The sequence below is a fragment of the Thalia democratica genome, chromosome 2 (assembly GCF_965202585.1).
Source record: "Thalia democratica chromosome 2, ktThaDemo2.hap1.1, whole genome shotgun sequence".
In the NCBI taxonomy this organism is placed as follows: Eukaryota; Metazoa; Chordata; class Thaliacea; order Salpida; family Salpidae; genus Thalia; species Thalia democratica.
The window spans coordinates 48,810,928-48,834,516 of record NC_139166.1 but is presented as its reverse complement, the minus strand read 5'-3'; the positions used below and the strand labels follow the sequence as shown (position 1 = coordinate 48,834,516).

Sequence of the window (23,589 nt, the reverse complement as noted above, 5' to 3'; positions counted from 1 at the left end):
ATTTTATAATTTTCAAGTTTTTGTTTGTTAGTATTTTTTATATATTCAAATAAGTAGTAATTAACAATATTAGCACACATTTGAATTTGAAACAAAAAAGTAAAACTGTTGTTTATAAAACTATGTAGTTATAAAGATTTTACATGTTGAAATTTTTTTACAACTTTAAATGTAATTTAACGAGTATTTTATGAAAGTGAGATACTAAAACTATATGGATACAGCAATAGTTTCAAACTCCACTTGGTTTAATCAAAATGCTGCTGATGTTTGTGAAAAGTACACAGCAATTGCAAGCAGAAATTTTATTCATATTTACAAGAATGTAGAGGAAAACCATCCTAAGTATCATAGTAAGTTTAAATCATTAGTTTTATTTATTTTTTTAGATAGTATACTTAAACAAATCGTAAATGGCTGTAAGGTAGATGATCCAATATTTTATTGTTCTAAAATTAATTTGACTCTTATATAAAAGCTTAAAGTAGAGGTTAGTAAACAGTGAATTATGGTCCGCATAAATTTTTTTATTAAATTTTAATCAATTAATTTTATAGTTTGAATATTTTAAACTAACCTATTTCATCAAAGACTTTTTTAACAAAAAAATTTGGCCCATTTTAAGAGTTTAAAGCTATTTTAGAGGCTTTTGACCCCTAGCTTAAACGATATACTCTATAGCAGGGTTTCCCAAACTTTTTTTGCAAATGGCCCCCTTTAAAGAATTTTAAAAAGCAATGGCCCCCTTCAACAAGATTACTCTTTTTTTTTTGCTCTTCATCTGCAACTCAAGAATATCTAGGTAAATTTCTAAACTACCATAAAATATACATAAGACCTTTTTTTTTTGCTCTTCATCTGCAACTCAAGAATATCTAGTGTAAGTTTCAGGTCATGGCCTCATGCCCCCCTCCCCCTCTTCCCCCTTTGCTGCTCGTGGCCCCCTGAGTATCTGTCATGGCCCCCCTAGGGGGCCACTTGGCCCACTTTGGGAAACCCTGCTCTATAGAATTTAGTATAGAATAAAACACCTACAATATTGTTTTTGAGTAATAGTCAGTTTTTTAAAGTGTTTCGGATACAAGTGTGTAGAGGAGAATTTTTTCATATTTTATTTTTTTCAAAATTAAAAAGACTGACTAAGTTTTTTTTTTTTTATGCTTTTTAACCAGTTCTAGATTTTAAGCAAGTGCTAAGAAATAAACTTTTCAATATTATAAACATTAATAGAATTTTTATTTTTTAAAAGTGTTACAAAAAGCAAGAATTGAAAAATAAAACCAGTCAAGTGTTTGAGATAAAAAAAAAGTTATTAAAAAGTTGAAGAAGTTTTTCCTAATACGTTCATTTTATAAGGATTGTATAGCAAATGTTTAAAACTGGCTGTTCAAAACTGTAGAAGAAGAAAGATTCTAAATAAAATAATCCTTTTTTACCACTCAGTTGTTGCACTTTATAGAAAAATATTACATTCTACTAATTTTAGGGTTTAAGTTACTTAAAATTAAAAAAAAATATATACAAGCAAATGATTTTTTTTGTTAATAATATGAAAACAAGACTCAATTAAAAAAATATTTTATGTCTCTCTAAACAAATATTTAGGCTGTCTTTTATCCATTAAATTTTGCAAAATATCTACTACATTACTAATTTATTTTTCATGTATATTTTTTACCTCCTTGTATTGTAAAATGAATTGCTGTATACAATTTATGTTTAATATAAATAAATGGTTCTAAATTATAATCTTAGAAGTCTATTTATTAAGATTTCTTCTTATAGATGATATCGTTTGGTTTATAGTATGTATTTGCTAGTTAACATATATATGCTTGCATTTAAAAATTTTACAAAGCTTGCTGTATTCTAATAATTAAATAAGTATTTACATAATATAAAAACAAGGTTCCCACTAAAGTTTCAAAAAAAATTTATAGGAAAATCCATAAAATATAGCAAACTTGTAGGAAAATTGTCAAAAAAAAACAATAAATTTTAGTTGAACTAGCGTAATTTCAAAGTACATAAAGTAAAATATGTCATTAACCGTTTATAAGCATAGTTTAAATAAGAAATTTACCAAAGTTCAAGGGTTTTTGAGCTCTAATTTTAGTTAAATAAGCAAACTTAAGATAAGTTGTACAAAATATAGAAAAAATAATTTTTTATCTACTAGGTGGCGCCAATAGTCACAGTTTTTATTGAGATTGCAAAGATTTTGATTAAAAAAAACATATTTTTACACTACGCGGTGTTGCTGTTTTGGCTTTCAAATCTCAATCATTAAACAAAATGACGTAATTTTTAGGGATTTTCACATATTTTTCAATTATTCTAGGGATTTCTAGGGATTTTTCAGAATATTGCAAGTTTATAGGGGAAAGGGAAATGGGAACCCTGTAAAAATACGTGTATACTTTTTAGCTTTCATATAAGAATAATTTTTGTTTATAAATAGAGGATGAAATACTATGGTCTATAAATGTTTTAATATTAAAATATAATGAACGTAAAGGCATAATTTATATAATTGTGTACAAATATTATAAAAACATACACTACTTAACAATTGTTTCAATCTTGTTGCTTGATTATGCAACAAGTTCTCACCAGATGATCAGATTGTTGTATATATTTATATGCTTACAATGTAAGGTAATGTTGGTTTAGAATAAATTCTTAACAACTGCTCTTTTTGAAACAGTGACTCTTCAAGGCCATCAAGGTAAAGTAAACTCATGCAAGTTCAATCCTAATAAAAGTGAGGATAGTTCAACTTTACTGGCTAGCTGCTCAGAAGACTGCAGGGTTTATACGTGGGACATTGAGCAGGGTAAAAAAGTAAAAGAACATTTTGGTCATGGCTCTTCAAAAGTCAATGCAATTGATTGGTCACAAGGTTTTTCGGGTTTTATTATGCATTTTGATTTTAGTTGAAGCTAGTTATACTTAAGTTATACTTAATACGCTAGTATTTTTAAAATATTTTTTGATTTTAACTAATGGTGTTATTTAATTCTAAATACTTTCAATATAAAATAGTATTAGTAAATAAAAAATGTTAAGTTTAAAGAAAGAAAATTTAAAGTTCAAGACAAAACTTGTGAGGAAAAAAAAGTTATACTGATTTTACAAAAAGTTCAGTTAAATTTTGTTTGGTAAGTTTTAAGAGGGCCTATATGGGATAAATTTATTTGAGATTTAGTAATGGACTTTTTATGAAAGTTTGAAGAAGATTGTTAAAAAAATAAAGGAGAAGATAGATTTTCAGAAATAGTAGTCTTTTGTTGAGTTTTTGGTTTGCGCCTTCCATTACAAATCTATTAAGCAAACTGACAAACTTGATTGCTTATATCTCAAAAGTTACTTTAAATTTTCTTAAGCGGTTAAAAAAGTCTGATAGCTCAAATAAAACTCTATACAATAAGACAAACTTGTAAAATAAAGGTGGACCCACCTATGCCCTTCTGAGAACTTTTTAATTTTTTAGAAATAATTATTTTAATTTTTTAAGAAAAAGTTTCTGTTAGAAGTTAAAAATTTTCAAAAATATTATTTTAAACTTTATAAAATTTATGCAAAGTTTTAATTTCATTGCTCAAAAATTGTAGGAGGAACTAAAATTTTAGTGAAATGGTATATTTTTTTTTTAGTTTGCGCCTTTCATAAATAAAGAATCTATAAAACTCAAATATTGATCACTTTTATCTCTTTTTTAAATTTTAACAAACGACAAAAAGTAACTGGTAGTCCATTTATTTATGTAAAAAGTAGTACTAAATGTGATTAATCCCCATGAAACTTTTTATAGAACATTCTAATTAAAGCTAGTACATTTAAAAAAATCATAATACACGGATTTATATTTATAAAAATTACAAACTCATTTATGAACACATCCAATAAAGTGTGCTAATTTTTTTTGACGTTAGGAAAAAGTATCAAATTAAGTTAGATTTTTATTTTCAGTCGACCCAATGCTGATAGTTTCCGGCGATGAAAAAGGTTGTCTGGTGGCTGCGGGCAAGTCTGCAAAAGTTCAAGCCAAGTTCTACCCGGACAGCACAAACACAATCACAGCTCTCGCCTGCTCTCCTTTCAACGCTGATCACGTTTGTGTCGGATACAAGAATGGTAATGTCGTCATAGCGAGTGTGGCTGAGAAACAAAGAGGGGTAAGATGAGTTGATTATTAGATTGATAAAGCTTTAACTTGAAACCAAGTAGACTTTTTATCTGATGTTGTTCAAATTTTTGTTATGAAATTAAAACTTTCAATTATAAAAAATAATCTGTAGTTTGTAAAGAATAAACGTTTTATCACTTCCCTTAAATTAGAATAAAATAGAAATAAGTGTATAATACAAGTATACAAGTTATAGATATTAAATATCAAAAGTAATGATTCTGAAATAATTTTAAAGAAGAGTGAAATTTTTAAGCTATTTAACAAAACATTGGTGCAAAAGTTATTTCAATTAAATAAACTCCTTTATAAAAAAACATTCTTATTTTTTTTAATCTATATTTCACCGATTTGTATACAAATAAATGTAAACTATTTACGAAATAAGTTAAAAAGTATTTATAACACCAAAAATGATTGCTAATAAGCTATATAATTATAATTAAATTTTACAGAATTTTTTGTTTCTCTTATTTTTATTCACAACTTACAAATAAATTTCTTAAAGTTTGAATAATATTTTGTAGTTAAATAATTTGTGGAAGTATCTTATATTTATTAAAAAATTAATTGAAAAGATAAAAACGTCTTAACTTTTCCTTTTAGTATTTATAAACAATATAAAACGAATATTTAGCTAGTTATGTTGCCATATTTATGCTGTTTTTGTTTAAGTGTCTTTTAAGTCTATTTGTTTACTTGTAAATTTTTCAATAAAACTTTAAACAATAGGAAATGACTTTCTACTTGAATAATATTTTGTATACTTTTGTATCAAAACATAATGTACGAATAACTGTCAAACTTTTGTTATTTGTTTCCTTCAGATACTTAAGAAGTTTCAAGACCACAAACAAGACATCCAATCAGTTATATGGCCATCTATAAAATTATCTAAAGATGATTTATACAAAATGATTGATGGAATGTTTCCTCCCAGTGAAAGTTTTCAAAGTGGATATAGAAATAGAAACAATCCCGAAAGAAGTCAAGAAACAAACTGGAGAAAACCAAAACACGACTTTGAGCAGATGAAAAATAACCTAAAGTAGTTTAAAAAGTTATAGCACAAATTAAATTATAGACTTGAAAATTAAACTTTAATTTTTAAATGTTTAACTTTTCTATTAAATATAGAAATATATTTTTCAGCATAACAAATGTGTATTTTTTTTATAACAGTGTACTGTTTTAAGTAATATTTACAAATAATTTTATACAGAGAAGAAGTATCAAGTGAAAACTTATCTGAAGTCGTTATGACTTGCTGCAAAGACAAAAACATAAGACTTTGGGTTGTTGACAAAGCAAAATATGTACGAAAGCTAAGAATTCCATCAAAGTTGTACAAAGGTACTATTTTATTTGGTTGACTATTTAGTTCATATATTATATTACACTATTTTTAGATAAAATATTTTGAGTAAAGCTATTACTAGGGTATCTACACACTTAGTTACTCAGGATAACTTGGGATAATTTGAAATTGTTTAAAATCTCAAGAAAACTCATGATAAATCAGTATAACTCAGGTTATTATGATTTTTTAAAACTCAGGCTGAATCAGGAGAGTTTTGTTTTGTTTTTATAAAATATCAGAATAGTAAAAAGATTTGTAAAAACTCTAAGAACTGATTGTTTTCTAATCTTTAATGAGATTTAGTAGATCTAGTTTTAATATTTTGTTGTTTAATTTAATTGTATTTATTAAACAATAAATGTAGAAGCATATATATATAATAAGGTTAATATTCAAACTTGAACACCTTCTACTGAGCCCACTTGAAGGGCTTTTAAATAATTTATTGAAAGGACGATTTTAAAAATACTGGAACATATGTTTCATAAAGACAAAAAAGATTGTCTTTAATAGTCAGCCAGTTCGAATTTAAAATCTTTTTTTAATTAATTTTAAATTAATTTTAAATTTGAACTGGCTGAAGATTAAAGACAATCTTTTTTGTCTTTATGAAACATATGTTCCAGTATTTTTAAAATCGTCATTTCAATAAATTATATATATATATATGGCCTTTCTTTTTTATTATTTAGAAGAAAATTGGAAATGAGGTAAAAGTAGTTTGTGCCAGAGGCAAAAAACTTTAACGGATTTAAAAAACTCAAAATAACTCATGATAGTTTAAGGTCACTTAGGATAAGTTTTTTGAATTTAAAAGTGGCAACCCTGTATTAATTCTTTTTTTCATCAAAAAAATACTTATTTTCTTAAGGGCGACGTGGAAATGATGAATATGGAAAACTTTATCTTAACGCCCTTTGGGATCCTCAACATAAGTTTAAAATAGTTTCAACTGGTTTTAATGGGGAACTGCTGTTGTGGGACCTAACCAACTCTAACAGAAATGATGCTGTCAAAGTAATCTAGTTGCATATAACAAAAAAATTATATTAAGTAATTAAAACAATAACTTGCTATTTATTATAACAATAAACTACTTTTTCTCTTTCGTTAAGAGAGTATATTACTATTGAGCTTTTTTAGAAAAAAATTGTAAAGTTTTTTTTTTTTTTTTGTATATTACCTTTTAATACTTTTTTTTATTAAAACTTCTAATTGTTTCTCTTAAAAAGCGAACGCTTAATATATATATATATATATATAATTATATAAAAACAAGCCATGAAATCTAAAACATCTAAAAAACTTACTGAAAAGAGCCTTACATTTTTTATTTCTAAACTAAAGTAAGCTTTTTAAAGGCTTAAACCTCTATCTTAAAATATTTTCTCAATTTAAAAACGTATTGGGGGGCTAATTGAAGCCCGAACGAGTATTATCTAACCAATAACAATATTTTCATCATTTGTAATAAACAAAAAACTTACAGCTTTTAGGAAGTATCGATCCAGACACCAACCATAAACGACAAGTTTTTACTATTTCCCTACACAAACCAACTGGTAATGTCATTACAACTGGCATGGACAGAGTATACAAGTGCTGGGCCAACGTTTTTGACAGCCCGGAAAAGAAGCCTTTGTGGAATCTTCCATCTCTTGGCGGATTTTGCTACGACATTCAAGGTACAGTTTAAGTTTTTGAAATTAAAAGAGTGCATTATGTGTTTACACCTTATCAATTCATATTTTTAATTTATCAATAAGTTTAAAAAATTAAATCATTCAATATCATGATTTATTTTGAAAAAGAAGTTATATACAAAGTTTTGGAACTTTTACTGTTCAATAGTAAGACTAAAAAGTAGCTTTATTTTTCACTTAGCTTTATCTACTTAAGTAATATTTTTTTGTAACAGTATACTTTAAAGTCTTATTTATTGAAAAGATTTTATGAAAAACTTTTGTGTAAACTGTTCACGTGATAATACAAAAAAAAATTGTTTCAGAGTCGCCGATCGACTGCAGCTTGATCGCGCTGAGCTGCGGCGACGGCACCATCAAGGTGTGGCGCCCTTGCAACCCCCACGACAACTACGACATTCAGCAGCACATCTTCAACTTCAAAGACAAAATAACCTCCATATCGTGGCACCCGACCCTCCCCGGGGTCATCGCGTTCGGAACGGAGAACGGTGACGTGGGCGTTTTCAACGACGAGCGAGGCGGATGGGCAATAGTCTCGTCGAAAAAGCACACCAAGGCGGTTTACTCGCTAGCGTGGGGACCCAGATGCTACAGAAGAGGCGAGAGCGCTGAGAATGAGGTAGCAGAGGAGGAAGCAGAGGAGGATTCCGAAGACGCAAGCGAAGTTATGGCTGATAAAGATAAGTTTTACTTGTACAGCTTGGGTTCGACGGACGGAATGAAGCGCAAGATACTGATGCACAGCTACAAGATGGCTTGCAAGCTGGAAAACGTCAGGGGAAGGACGTTTGTGAATTCCGTGCCGGGTGATGATGTGGGAACGCTTACCGAGGCTGAAGGTTTCGAGCTGCGCAACGCTACCGATATGAGGTGGAGTTCGGACATGAAGTATTTGGCCGTTGGGGTTTACAAGGGAGACATACATATTTTTGCTGTGCCTCACATGAACTTGTTGCTAACGTTACAAGCTTCAGCTGATTCCATCAACACGCTTGCTTGGTATGTTTTTAAATTGATTTAGAGTTGTAGTGTTTGTAAGAAATAATTATTTATATTTTAATGTGAAAACTCATACTATTTCAATTATTTTTAATTTAGTACCAACTCACTTTTTTTTCGTACTTACAATATAACTAAAGTAAACATTTTTACAAAGGTCGCCAACAATCGACAATAAGCCTTCATTTTGGCTGGCCATCGGAGGCAACGTTTCTTTTGTGCCCGTTTTCGATCTGAAAGACCACTTGACGGCTGAAATCAAACCAGCAGAGCCTGTGACGGTCAACGAGAGCACGAGGACGCTGTCCGGTCACACCAACCGAGTCACCGGGCTGTCTTGGAGCAAGAGCAAGTTCGGACTTCTCGCCTCGAGCAGCTACGACGGCTCGGTGCAAATCTGGGACGTGGTCAACAGCGCGCCGCTGAAAAACTACCAGGGCCACATAAGCCGAGTGCTGTCCGTTTGCTGGTCGAGCTGCGCGATCAAGGGTCGTAAGGAGGAGCAGGTTTACTCGGGCGGCGAGGACTACTCTATTCATTCGTGGCGACCCAGCAAAGTGGAAAACGTGTCGCCTCCGACCACGAAACCGTTTTGGGAGAAAAATATTGTTAAGTCGAACAAAAACAGAAAAATAAATAAGCGTTTTGAAAATGCAACTCACGACCCTCAAATTTATAAAGCTGCAGAAGAAGTTGCTAGCGAATTAATGACACAAAACAGTGACGAAAGCTTTGAAGTTCTAAAAAATAAAATTTATCGATGCTATATAAATTCTCTGTATCAAGATAAAAAAGACAAAAAGGAACTTTCGCCAAAGCCTTCTTGTGATCAACCCAAGCAGAAAGAAACCAAAAGCATGAAAACTATATTTAGAAAAGCAAGCAATGAATGTAGTAAGATCGAAGCACGTAGGCGTACTTTAGTCGATGATGTGCTTTTTAAAATCGATCAAAAAGAGTGTAACTCAAATATCAGATCAAAGCAGTTTTCTGATCATGACATGAATAAGGAAGGTTTTACGACTCTTTACGGAAGCAGAGATCAACTGAATAAGTAAGTTACTTTATTTATTATGTTTTATTTGTACGTTCTGTTTGTATTTGTGAAAAACCATTTTGTCCATAATTTTTTTATACGGCTTCTAAAAATATTTTTTTTTAAAGACCACGTTGGCAGAAGGTATTCTCAACGACTAATTAAATACTTTTTGTCCACATTAAAGAGCTTAAGAATCTAGTGAGAAAACATTTCTTAAAGTATCAGTATGTTTTTATCTCATGAACTTTGCAAAACACCTGCTAAAAAAAGATAAAGTGTTGTATTTATTATTTGTAGAACTAATAGTATTTTTTAGATCTTTGTTACGTGAGACGAATCATCTAATGGAAACTGAGTTGGAATCTGGAGGTTACAGTAAAAGTATGGTGATGCTTGGGTTTTCCGCCATAAAAAGTATGAATGGAGATATTTCAGGTTTGTTAAACATACTGTTTAAAGTCAAGATAGAATTAGATTTAGAATAGTCAGTAAACGTAGAATTTTTAAGTAAGTTTCTTTTGTACCAATTACTTAGTTTTTGTACTTGTTGGTGTAAAATTTTACATCTAAAAGAGCTTTCACTTTAAAAAACTGTTGTAAAAACCTAAGATTCAATTGGAAACGCTTTCAATAATGATAACTGAGGTTATAGTTGTCAATTTTTATATTTTCAAATGTGGTAGGTAAAAAACGAAATAGTAAGACAAGTTTAGCTTGTAAATCATATTTATTATTAATGCTTTAAAGTGAGCAATTTTGTAAAATCAGTAAACTGTAAGTGGTCAGAAAATGAATGATATAAAATTAGTGGGAAGTTTATGTTTTGGGTTTTATGTTGTAAGAGATAAAGCTTTATATTCGATTTTAATTCCGAGGTAAAAAAGTATCCAGTACGATAAAAAAACCAAAGTAATGTGGTTTAATCAATATTTTAAGTTTGTTAGCATAGTACATAGTTATGTTAATTGATACTGAAAGGCTATTATTTACTATAAATAATTATATGTTTACTAATTTGAATTTGAGATGACTTTTGAAGAGTCGATTATTGTAATCTATTTAAATAAAGTTACAATTAAATGTGTGTTTTTTTTAATAGTAATTAAAATGTTAAAATATTACTTATCTAACCAATAAAATATTTGTTTATTTTGCCACTCTGGTATGCTGACCAAACAGCCTAATGTAGAAACTATTTTGCATAAACTATTATTTTTCTGTGCTCAAAAAAATATTCATAACAAAATAAAAGTATGTCTATTTTTTGTCTCAAAGTTTGTTTTTTCAATCATTTTTAGTATACTATTTTATTTCAAAAATGTACTGTTTTACATTAGCCTGTTAACAGGGTTGCTACAAGGTCAGGAGAATCATGAAATATCAGGAAAAACTATAAAAATGACATAAGTCAGTAAATTTGACTAAATTAAAAAAAAAAAGTCAGATTTTGTCTCTTTATATAAAACTTACAAAATTCCTTATTTTTTAAAGCTTTCAAATGGTAAAAAAATAATTAAAAATCCTCTAAAGTCAGACTAAAATTGCAAATTTTCCAATGCCTTCATCTGTTAAAAATTAGTAAAGTATCCTTGATAAAACTGTTAAGGTTTTCTATTAATGTATTGATCAGAGGAACGGTCAAATATGTACGAAAAGACACTTTTGCACAAAGGGTCATTCTTGCACAAGAGTAAAAATTAAAGTATAAAAACACTTAAAAAAAAAATTAAAGAAAACATAAATATCTTCAAAGGGTAATAAGGGTAACGAGTAACAGTGACAGTAAAATTAAAAAACAAGTAATAACTAATTAAAATTACTAATAAAGATATAGAAAAAATTAAATAAAATTAGTTAAAAAAAAAAAAAAGTGATCGACCGAGGGTAAGGGTTAGGGTTAACCGTGCTAGTAAAAATAAAAAATTATACAAATTTAAAAGTTAAAATTAGTAAACAATAAAAAAAAATCAACACGTGGAAAAGTCCTCCTACCCAATGAACGGATACCCTACTTGAACAAGCACTTTTTCTATGCTTTTTAGTATTGATGATCTGTGGCAAAAGAAAAAGAATATCTCGCAGAATTTTTGAATCAAAGTGTTTTTTGTTTAAGTAAATAATTAAGTTCTTTTTAATCAGGCACTAAGTTAAGTATTTTATGTAACAGCAAATTTATGTGTATACTTAACCTCTTTATAGTTTTTTTTAAAGCTGTTTAAATTTGAAAAATAAGTTGTAAGAGATGTATATGCCATGGTTGAGTTTACTTATTTGTATATTTTTATAGAATAACTGAAATTTTTAATTAAATAAGAGTATATATGATTCTTACAAGTTTTATACTAAATGATAAGCGGAAATATAAGATTGAATACTTTACAAAGTTATAAGTGTTTGATTATGTATTTTAGAATAAGTTTAGGTTAACAATTTAATTAAGAAAAGTCAGGAAAAAGTCAAGAAATTTTTCTCAGCTTGATCTGTGGCAACCCTGTATTAATAAAAACTTTGCATTTCTTTACAAAACTACTAATGCCATTTATAATTGAAATCTGTACAAAATATAATTGCGTTTGAAGTGTTCAACTATAAGTATATTTGATCAAGGGAGAAAATTTTATTTCTAATTTTTGAACTTGGCTTTGAAAATAACTTAGTAAGCAAATTATTATAATTTTTTTAAATCTGTGCAGTATATTTTATTTTGAAGTTTATATAGTTGAAATTCTCATATCTGACTTAAAAGTTAAGGCTGTAAAGGGGATAAGACAATTTTTTTACATGTTGATCTTATTTTAAAGATCTTTAACTTTGTTAGCATTTCTTTTTACTGTTTTGTAAAATTCAAATTAGTTTTTAAGATATGAGGGCACAAAGTCGGAGCGTTCCATAGGTTCCAATGGAAGGACCAAAGTAAAAAGGCAAAAAAGACTATTTCATTGAAAATATATTTTCTACAGTTTTTAAGCAATCATTCTGAAACTTCTCAATTTAATCTTAACTAAATAATAAACAATACAACTGCAGATTTTTTTATTTTAAGTACGAGAATGTTTTAATTAAAAAAACTTTTTTTCAATGATAGTTTAACCAAATAGGACTTATTAATGGTGTTTATGTTTTAACTACGTGGTCTCCAGTAACTTACTGACTGATATACTTACGAGAAGTAAATAATATACTAACAGTATAAGTTACAAAAATATTTCCTAAGTTATGAATAAAACACACTTTGAACAAATGAAATTTACTTTATTTTCAATAAAAATTCTTAGTTCTGAGCCAAGAAACTATTAAATCACGACACAAATAAAGTCTATAAAAAGTATCAACAATCGTAAAGTTATATAAATACTAAATTAACTCCGCGATGTAGACGTTTTCTTTATTCTCGAAACTAGAAGTAAAACGTTGACTTTAATCGTAACTTGATCGTAACGCGGAATAACTAATTCATTTACTAAGCGACTAACGCGTATTTGAAAGACAAACGCAAATATATGCGCATTGAAATGAAATTAACTCCTTAAAATTGTTTGTTTTTAATACTGGAAGAACGTCACAAAAATTGCGTAAATCAGTTTACAACATCCGCTTTAAAATAAGAAAATGAAAGGTTAATATCATTACAATAGTCATAAATTCTTAATTTTTTTTCTTATAAATTTCTTTAACAAAATTCTTACAACATTTTATCAATACCAGGAACATTTACTAAAAATTTAAGGTTGATTGACCAAAAAATTAAGAAGAAGATAGATTTTTAGTAGATTTTTCCAAATTTTGAGGAAATCAGCTATAAAATTTTTCATTCATATGTTTGTATCGGAAACTTTTTACTCAACTAACTATATCTTAAAAGTTAATTATTATTTTTATTATTTGAAAAGTAGATCATAGTATATAGTTATAGCTTTCATATAAGGGATTTTATTAATGTTTGTAAAAAAAGGATGAACCCTGTATGGCCTAAATTTAGCTTTGTCTATAGTTATTCTGATTATAGTATTTTTATTTAAGAAAAGTGTATAAAAAATAAATTTTAAGGCCATTTACATTAAAAACATAAGTCATTAATACTAGTGTAACTAGTTATTTTTCGAAAATAAATTAAACTTTTAGTATAAGCCTAGAAATTTTAAAGGCACAAACTTTATTGAAAATATCTTCTTACACTAAACAAGAATATTTGTTCCTCTATATTTTATTAATATTTTTTAACAACTATCAAAACGTAGTGTAATACAAGTACGTACAAATTATTTCAGGTTTAGTGCGAGAAAGCGCGGACGCCGGAATTTTAAACGACCACATAGTTGCAATGTCCGCGGGAGTTTCCAGCAGATTCTGGATGAAGACATGCAAGCTGTATGCTGATCAGTGTTTCCAAGATAAAAACCATCTGAAGGCATTCACGTATTATAACAGTTGTGGCGAGGTTTTTTTTATACTGATTGCTTTAAACAGAATTCATTTTTTTTTTATAAATTTAACTTTCTTTAACTATGCCTGTTTTAGCTGTTAATTTGAAAATATTTTAGAATTACCTATAAAGGTTATAAACCTTACCTTTTATGTTTGCATTCATCTAATTTAGAATTATAAAGGCCTACAGTTTTTATTCAACAGATTCTATGTAAATGTAACAGTAGTCCTATTTTTAATGGTGAAAAAGTACGTTTTTTTTTTAGTTAAGAGATGCAGGGTTTTCGATAAGTTAGGTAGAGTAATTTCTAATTTATATCTGTATAGACTGAGTTATCAACAGTTTTTAATAAAAAGTAAACTAAAAAATTTAAATAAATTCATTTTTAATAACTTGTTTAATACAAGCGTTTTGTAAGTATAATTTTTTTCACATTTGTCTAGTAATGTGTAAGAACATTTGTTGAGAACTGTAGTATTTTTATACAGCAAAGATTTTTTGTGAACATGACATCCCTTAAATCATTAATCTATAACGTATACTAGTACTTACGGGTTAAATAAATGGGGATTTTTATGGGTATTGGTTATAAAAAATTAGATTTACATACAAGTCGAAGACTCATCGTTTTTTATTTACAAACTAAACAACACGGAAAGATAAATGCACACAACAGAAGCTAGACTAAAAACTAATAACAGCATAAATGAACACAGATATACAGTTCAATAAAGCACATATTTAAACCTTAAGAACAAACGGACTTTATCTTATAAATAAACGTTTTGAAGTATTTCAAAATTGTTAATTGTTATTTCAAAATTGTAAGCTCACTATCTGAATACCGAATGTCAAAGCTTTCAAAATGTTGTCTATTTTATATAGATTTTTTTTTTCTTCCTTTCAAATATGTTTATTTTTTTAACAGTAGCTTATATTCCTTTTACGAAAGTTTAAAGCAAATAAGTTGCAGGGTTGCCAAAAAACCTGGAATTTGACAATTAAGGCAAAAAAAACAGGAAAACTTGGAATTTGAGAAATTTTGGAAAAACCTGAAATTTTGAACAAAAACCCTGGAAAGATCTGGAATTCTAAACAACTTTTACATGTTAAATTTTAAAATTTCGATTTGAAACAAAAAATGTATTATATAGTATAGATGAAAATTTTTAGTCATCATCAAAAAAATTTTTATCAAATAGCTTTACACTTTTACAGTATATTTTTAATGTTGTTATATTATTAAACATGTCATAGTTTTTTATTTTAAACTTAATTTCAAACTAAAAAATAACCCTAAAAGGTGTAATTTTAAAAAAACTGGAGAAAGTTTGCCAAAAACATTTGGCAAACCTGACATAAACGAAACACATAATTTTACTACTGCCTAAAATAAAATACTTTTCAATTTAAAGAACTAGCATCGCTTAATCGTTACAGTTCTTTAATTTAATAAATTTTTTACGTAACTTTTTATATCTTTATTGTAAAAAAACAATTTATAAGTAAATGTAAACATATAAAAGTTTTAGTAACCAAGTGAAGTTTTTGTTAGGTCGAGCTTGCAATAAAGTCATTAGTTGAAGGTAATTACCACAGAGAAGCTTACGTTTTTGCTCGTTACGCCTACGGTGATGATTGTGAAAAAACTCATGGTCAAATCAAAGTTTTTAAGAATTGGTTTGGTAAGTTAAGTTTTATTTTGTACTAGGATGTTTTATTTTATAATAATATGATAATCTTTTAATAAATTAAAATTAAAGGAATCAGAACCAGTACTAGAGATGTTTGTTAACTATTTAAAATAAAAAAAACATTCAGTGGATGTTTAAAGAAAGTATTCATAGTTTTACTTATTACTTTAAGATTGTTACAATATTACACTGTCCTGTTAATTATATGTTTAGTTATAGAAAATATTTGTAGTAGTTTAACTATTTTTAATGATAAAAAGTATTGTTATTTATTGGGACTAATAAGGTTACTATAAATACAAATAAACATGGTATACAGCATTTGTCTGTTTTACAAATACTTCTGTTATTTTGAAAGTTTTCTGAGTAAAAAAAAAAACAATGTGTTTAAAGTACATTAGCACTTTTTGTTAACATTGCAGTGAATCTTCCGTAAATAATTTTAATACTCTTATATTTATGAATTGGCATATTTAAGTGAATTGTATATTATTAAAACCAATAATGTGTTAGCGAATTAACTCTAGCTTTACAAGTTTTGTTGCAAAAAAAAGTTTTATATCTAAAAGTACAAACCTATAAAAACGAATCTACATCTACGGATTTTTTTAACTAGAACTCAATTATAGGTTTATTTTAATATCAGCTAATTCATATCTTTCTAACAGTAAAAACAGGACTGAACAACGTGGAACTTAAAAGTCTTCTCAGTCTGTTGATGGGCAATATATCGGAAGCTGCGAATCACTGCTCTGAAAAGTTCCATAAAATAACTAGTAATGAAGACAAGCAGAAATCTTCAAAGTATTTATGTTTTTCCACAAATACATTTACATTTTGTTATAATAAAATAACATTATTTGTTTTATGTTTAAACTTCATAGTTTTAATCTTTTTAACTGATAAGAATTAGAACAGATGTAAGGAGTACAAACAAAAAGTGTTCACAAACTGTTTCTATTATTTATATTTGCAGATATTACTTCGGTATGATAAGCAGCATCATGTGCAAGTTGAAGGAAGGAGGCAGCAAGGAGGAGTTGAAACACATGAAGAATCTGTTCAGAGGAATCAGTGAAAATTACGATCCGAACTTTGTCGACGCTAAACACGCTTATGATTACATAGGAAAACACGCTTTGTTTTACAAGTTTGTGCAGCAGTAGTTTTACTTTAAAAGTGTCTAGAATAAAACTTATAAACTACCAACAAAAATGAAAAATTTGCTTGAAGATATTTTAAAATTTATTTATTTCAGGATGACTATTTCGGTTTTCGAGCTTTTGATACATAACCTGAAGATATCAGACAAGAAAAAGCAATTTGGTAGCGACTTTAACCTGTACCCATCGATGGATGTCAAAGCAATAAACGATTCAAGTTTCTCCTAGTTCTATCTTAACCTGTTTTATTTTGGGTTTAAAAACTTAAACTAAACCTATATTATTAATAATTAATGAATATTTTTATTTGTTTTTTATAAAATTGTTTTAAGTTTTAAAGAATATTGTGATTATTAATTAAATTTTTAACCTTTTCACTATTTTTTGCATTTATTCATTTTGAAATTTGCAGATCTCACGTTTTTGGAGCAGTGCAAAAAGATAACTGCTGATGCGGCTGCTAGTTATCTGGTTGGTACTTTGTTGCCAAAATCGGTATGCGAGGATTTCAAATTGTACCTAGAACACGTTCTCGAAGGTCAAACAAGTCTTACTACCAGTAGTTGTGTCATGCACGTTAGTTTAACTTGTTAAAAAAAAGTATGATTGTATAGTTTTGTCAAAATTTTTGTGATAAAATATTTTCTTTTGCATTATATGCTAACTCCAATCACGTCATTTGAACAAACTTATCGACAGTTCTAAATTTTTTCTGGTTTAAATTTATAATGCTACCTTATTATTAAAAATGTATAATACTAAATATAAGACTGGAAAAAGTAAAAAAAAAAAAAGCATTTCAATACTGCTACTGCTTTAAATATTTACTATCAGTTGGAAGATATATTTGTATCTATTTCCACATTTTTATTCACCAGTTTTCTTTCAGATGTCAGCTTGCTTAGCTGCGATGCAATTAAGGGAACATTTGAACTTTGACGATGAATTTTTAAGTAAAGTAGAAAGTGCAAGTAAACACTTGGTTAACAACCAATCAAGTTTATCTGCACATCTAAAAGACAACTTGCTAGACATCTTAGAAGGTAAAGAAAAAAGTGAGAGTGGTGTGAAATACTATTCGAACCCAATTGACAGTTCTATGGACGCACAAGGTGATTCCCATATTGTAAATAAACTAACTCAAAAAGAAGAAGTTATTGACACTGAAAAAATTAAAGATGGCAGTAATGCAGAAGCGGTTTCTAATGTAGAATCAGACTCAAATGAAAATTGTGTGAAGCAAGAACTTGAAATTATTGAAAATGAACGTTGTGAAAGTAAAAATATAAAAAACATTGACAACAAAACTGAGAACAATGATGTTCGTAATGTAAATGGTTGTAGTGGTAGTTTAATTGTGAACGAAAATCATGGTAACTTCAAAGATCAAACTGAACCTTCACAATCATCAAAGCAGATTAGCGACACCTAAATGAGTATTTTTATAAATCAGAGAGTTTCCAAAAGTAGAACTTTTATTTTTTTGAGCTTTGCATTTAATCATGGCTCGGTAAATGAAAAGTATTAAGTTTTAGTTTAACATAGAAAATAAAATTTAGGTTAACATATTTTAGTTGAATACTTATCATGTTACTTATGAAAACTGAAGTCCAGTTTCATTTTATTTCATTAGTTTAACTTTTTGAAACTCTTTACACATGTTTTAGAAATTCATTTTTTGTTTAATTTGAAGTTTTTTGTCAATCTAATTAACAACTTTATGATTTTTGTTATTGCATAAGTCAATATTTTAATTGTTGTAAACGTTTTAAATTATGTAATTAGTCTTTATGATAAAAATTACTCAATCATCTTACAAAAATAACTAAACCGTATACTTGAGTAGGTTTTAAATGTCGTTTTAGAGCATACAATGCAATGTATACACACTACTATTTTAAATATTAATGTAATTTTCTATCTGTTTTAAAGATCTCTGACTGGTTGCAGATACTAAGTACAGTTAGTTTATCAAATAAATTTATTTTTAAACACAGACGGTTTTCACCTGTTTGATAATTTTTTTTAACTGAAAAGTTCTTGACTAATTCTTTACAAATCATTACTCATAAGCTTTTTTCGGCTTAAATCTAAACAATTTTGCAATATTTGAATGTTTTCCAAAAAGTAATGTACAAAAAATAAGTAAGTATCAAAGAAAACCTAAATATAGTGGAAATAAAATTAATTAAATGTTATTATTCATAACTTACAAAACTGGGGCAATAAAGAAATGAAAAGATTAAAATCTGAAATAAATCTTACAAATTAGTTTTGTTAATGAAGAAATTAAGAAAAACCTTACAATCAAATTTTTGACATAACTGCGCTGAGTCAGCTAAACTTTTTATTTAGTGCCTAGTTAACTTTTTTTTTACATTATATCAGAAAATAATTTTTGATAGTTGATCTGTATTTAAGCCTTGAATTTTTATATAAAAAGAATAACTTAAATGTGGAAGTTGAACCAATGATTTAAAAGTTGAGATTTAATATATTTAGGTTCAAATTAACCATAATTACGAAACATAATCTTATTAAAGATTAATTTAATAAATAAATAAGCTCCTAGGTCAGACTAAATGAAAAAAAAAACTAAGTTAATTAACTGTTGAATTTTCTAAAGAACTTAAAGATCGAGTTAGTCTTTAAAACTGATAAAATAAAACTTTATAATCTCACCATTAAAACTCTTATACTTTTGCATCAAAGTAATTATAAAAAAAAACTCACGAAACTGACATAATTTCATAAAACCCTAAATTTATGTTCCAATCTAATTTTCCTTTAAAAGTTTTAAAATATCATTTGGTATCTCAAGAAAAAAGTTTGTTGTATACAAATACAACTACTGTGCAAATACTTACGTTGAGCAAATCTCTGAATACTTAAACGTTTTCAAGGAATATTTCCATAGAACGATTAATGATAATAATCAGAAGAAAGTGAAGCAGGGTAGCCATTTGAACTAGAATGAACGAAATAAAACATTTCGGGAAACGTTAAATTAAAATCATTGAATTTAGTTTTTTTTGGAATAAAAAACATTATTTAGAACAAATTTATTTGATTAATAAAAGTTCGAGAAGATTATTTTTTTCTGGATGCAGGTTGTTATTTTACAGGCCATATTCCATTGTTAATGCTCGCGGGCCACAGAGTTTCCCTTTGTGGGCTGTAGTTGGCCTACGTGCCGCAGTTTGACGACCCCCGTTCTAAAAGATTATTATTTTTTGTTTAAAAATATAAGTTAAGTTGTCATTAATAATCGTGGTTTATGAAGTTTAGTATTGTTGTAACCCTAGGCATGTATAAGGGATTACATTTATATAAAAAAGCTTAGTTATTTTTTATAGAATTAAATACAAGTGACAAGTAGTTTTTATTTTTACTCTTTTATTTTTAATTATTAACAGCAATGAAAGAGCAGTTTATAAGAATTTGTAAAAAATTACTGCTTACACCAACAACAACTATAAACAAAAAAAAACATTAACCGCCAACACATAACGTAAAAGACCGAAAACTATTATACAATCAATAACAAAGGGTAAATTAATTACATTGTATTTGCTAGTGACGAAACTGATCTACTTTACCGAAGGGTTCTGGTCTGATGATCGAAATAGGTATGATCAACCCTATTGTTAAACTTAAAATAACCATTTTGTATGTACTTCTATTAACAGAATATAAAGTTAACAGCGCATTTATCAAGTGCAGAATTATTATAATCAAGAATAATTTTTGTCGTCTGCATAAGTTGTTTTGAAACAAACTTTTTTGCACGGGATAGGTTTCTACTTTTTGGAACAGGCTGTATTTTACAGACCTCTAATCTGTGATTACGTTCTAGCATAAAAAAAAATCAACTTCTGGCTTATTAGTTACTCCGACCAACTTTTTCTTAGGACAGGGTTAAACAACATACAGCCGGCTAGTTGAATCCAGCTTGCAAATAAATTTTTAATGATTATAGTTTGTAAAAAACAAAGATATGCAAAAAATGTTCGAACAACGTTTTAGAAGTATAATACAAGTAAAGTTGAGAACAAAATGTTTATATAACTTCATTGTTAAATTGTAATAAACTTGACGCAACGACAAGTTAAAACTCTTTTGCAGTATAGTTTTACATTAAAATAACCAAATTATATTTTACACGTAAAGTTTTTTAAGTTCACAATGTTTCATATACTAGAATACAATTAAAAATAATAAAGTCTAGAGGACAAAATGGGCAAAAAGTTCGTTGTAATAGGATTATTAATAAAAACGAAACCATGATTAGTGCAAGTATGTTACTATGATTATCATTTATTCATTTGTGAGATTAAATTTATGTTAGTGTACAACATTAAAAACAAAATATAACTGTATACTAAAATAATAATTTTTATAACGAAATAAAAGTAGCGCAAAAAGTAGCCGTAAGATTCAAACGACATATAAAGTAAAAGATTAAAACAAATTATGAGTACATTTTCAGAAAAGTTTGATGTGTCTGCATCAACTGATTAATTATGATCTCAAATTAAGTGGTTTTCTAACGTTAGCAAACGCTTTTTCTAATTTTTCATACTAATTGGAGATCCTATATGACATTGTTAAAATACATATAGGATATATACCTTATATAACTTTTAAAGAACAGAAATACTATTTGATGACGTTAAAACAAAATAGTTAAACAATTTATGAGAATTTTCGGTGTGTGTAGTTATATTATACAAACATTTATATCGTACACAACTTACAAAAAAAGTTGAAGAAAATTCTAAGGAAAACTTTACTTGCACTTTGCTGCCATATTCTTATCTTATTTTCATCAAAAAGTAAGATGAGTTCAAAAATAAAATAGTTTTAATTAATAGAGACTATCTGTGATTTGCTTATACTTGGTCGTTTTCTTTTGTCTATTTAGGTAACTTTTTGTTATAAATTTAGTAGTTTTTCTTTTTTATTGAAAACTTATAATTTCTGTAAAAATCTGAGACTTTTCAATTAATTGATACGGATCTATTTTTGATAACAATATCCGGGTCTGTTTAGAAAATTTACATACAGCCAGATCCGGATCTTGGTAAAAAAAAAGTCGGGTTATAGATATGGTATATTACTAGTAATGTCATAATAAATATTAATAGTGTTTATTGAATGACAAAAAACTCTCAAAATATTTGGTCATAGGACCTGGTGCACCAAGAAATTTCCGGTTATCGAGTGGCACACCATATGGATACCTTTGAACGTCTTGTCCAGGACAATTAAAAAACCATTTGTATTTTATATTTTTGAAGTTTACACTGAATTTTAATTATTTTCACTCGGCATCTTTAAGTAAAGCTAAGTATAGGTTATTTACTTTAACATTGCTATGAGCTAACCTTTGCTGAAAAATACATCAAAATATTACATATATATAGTCTAAAATACTGTCACATTATATAAATATTGTTAATGAAAACTGAATTTACCAAAACGAATTATTAAAAAACTCGTAGTAAACTTATTATACACTTTTAATTACACAGTTTAATGAATAAAAACGAAAAGCTACTGAAGAAGTATACTTTTGATCAGTAGTAAGTAACTTTTATAAAATATTTAATCATTAAGTTTAATCTTTGTTTTGTTTTAATACTCAGATATTTCATTTTAACTATTGTTATTTTCAAAATATGGTTTTGCTTTTAAAAAGTAACTTAAAAAATGTTCTTTAAAAAAGTGTTTTCAAATAAATCGAAAATCCATGTTTTTTTTAATACTTAATGAATACAGCAGTAAGAAAATTTATAAAATAATTTTCCTAAATAGAAAATATATCTAAAAATCATAGTAGTGCAGGTAAATATAAGATTTAAAAATTTTGAAACAACTTTCAAACAATTTCTATTTAAAATAGATTAAGGCAAGTCTAACCTATTTAAAAAAAAAAAAAGCTTCACAAAATAGTATAGTTTTGCAATATTACTAGTTAAAGTCTTTTTGTGTTAACTTAAACTATATTTGATACGATTGTTTTATCAATATTTCGAATTTTATTATTTTTTTTTTTAGAATGTTAAACCATGCAAAATATAATTGTTTATTGATGAAAGTTTTGATTTTTAAATGCCTATGCAAAATATTAAACTTAACTTTAATAAAGTATAAGGCATAGTTTGGTAGATAAAAAAATTAAGTTATTTTACTCAATTTAGTTTTAAAGTAGTAGTTTTTAGTATATACAACAGTTTAAAGTTTAGAGTGTCACGTGATATTTTTTTTCTTCGTTTAGTTTCACAAACCAATCTTGTTAACTGAAAACTGATAAAGTTATGTAAGTACTTTTTACGTTTAAAAAACATTGTCTTTTAAGTTGAGGAAGTTTAAAATAAAACTATTTCCCAGCTAGTGATTATTCTTATTGACTGTTATTTTATTCATTAAACTGTGTAATTAAAAGTGTATAATAAGTTTACTACGAGTTTCTTAATAATTAGTCAGACATTTTAGTGATTTAAATCGAAGCGTTAATTATTTTTATACTTTTTTTCAAACTGAAAGAAATATTATAACTTTGGATAAAAAAAAACTGTTTTATTTTTGTAGTCAAACAAGTATCATAAATATTGTTGATGTTTCATATGAAAAAATACTTTTGTTCAGTATTGTTAAGCATAAAATCTATTTTATACGTTTTACATACAACAGAAAAAAAACAACAATACTCAAATTAATTTCTTACTAAATTAGTATCTATTTCGTTGTTGGTCGTATGAAGTTCATTATTTATTACTAAACTAAAATAATCTTTTTATATATTGCTTGTATCTTAAAGTTCAGTATATAACTTCTTATACTTTAACTTCCTGTAGACTTAGGCGTAGGTGTAAAAAAGCGGTGATAATCAGTTTTAGTTTTTTAAATGAAGTTGTTTTAACTTTTTAGATTTATCACATGAATTATAAAAAAAAAAAAGAGAGACAACTGACTTTTATAACAAAAGCGAAAAACAGCTCTATCTAATT

The 23,589-nt window shown here is 27.3% G+C and overlaps 1 protein-coding gene across 1 annotated transcript; it reads left to right on the top strand.

Annotated features, from left to right (window-relative positions):
• The first annotated feature begins 221 nt into the window (after positions 1-221).
• LOC145849958 (gem-associated protein 5-like) lies at positions 222-18,141 on the top strand. Its single transcript, XM_082955085.1, has 17 exons — positions 222-353; positions 2,708-2,902; positions 3,973-4,178; positions 5,017-5,237; positions 5,412-5,542; positions 6,421-6,566; positions 7,039-7,234; positions 7,558-8,254; positions 8,412-9,308; positions 9,610-9,728; positions 13,562-13,731; positions 15,275-15,404; positions 16,082-16,217; positions 16,390-16,563; positions 16,672-16,793; positions 16,989-17,152; positions 17,466-18,141. Coding segments are annotated over exons 1-17 (4,248 nt in total). The 5' UTR covers positions 222-352; the 3' UTR covers positions 18,009-18,141.
• The last annotated feature ends 5,448 nt before the right edge of the window (positions 18,142-23,589 follow it).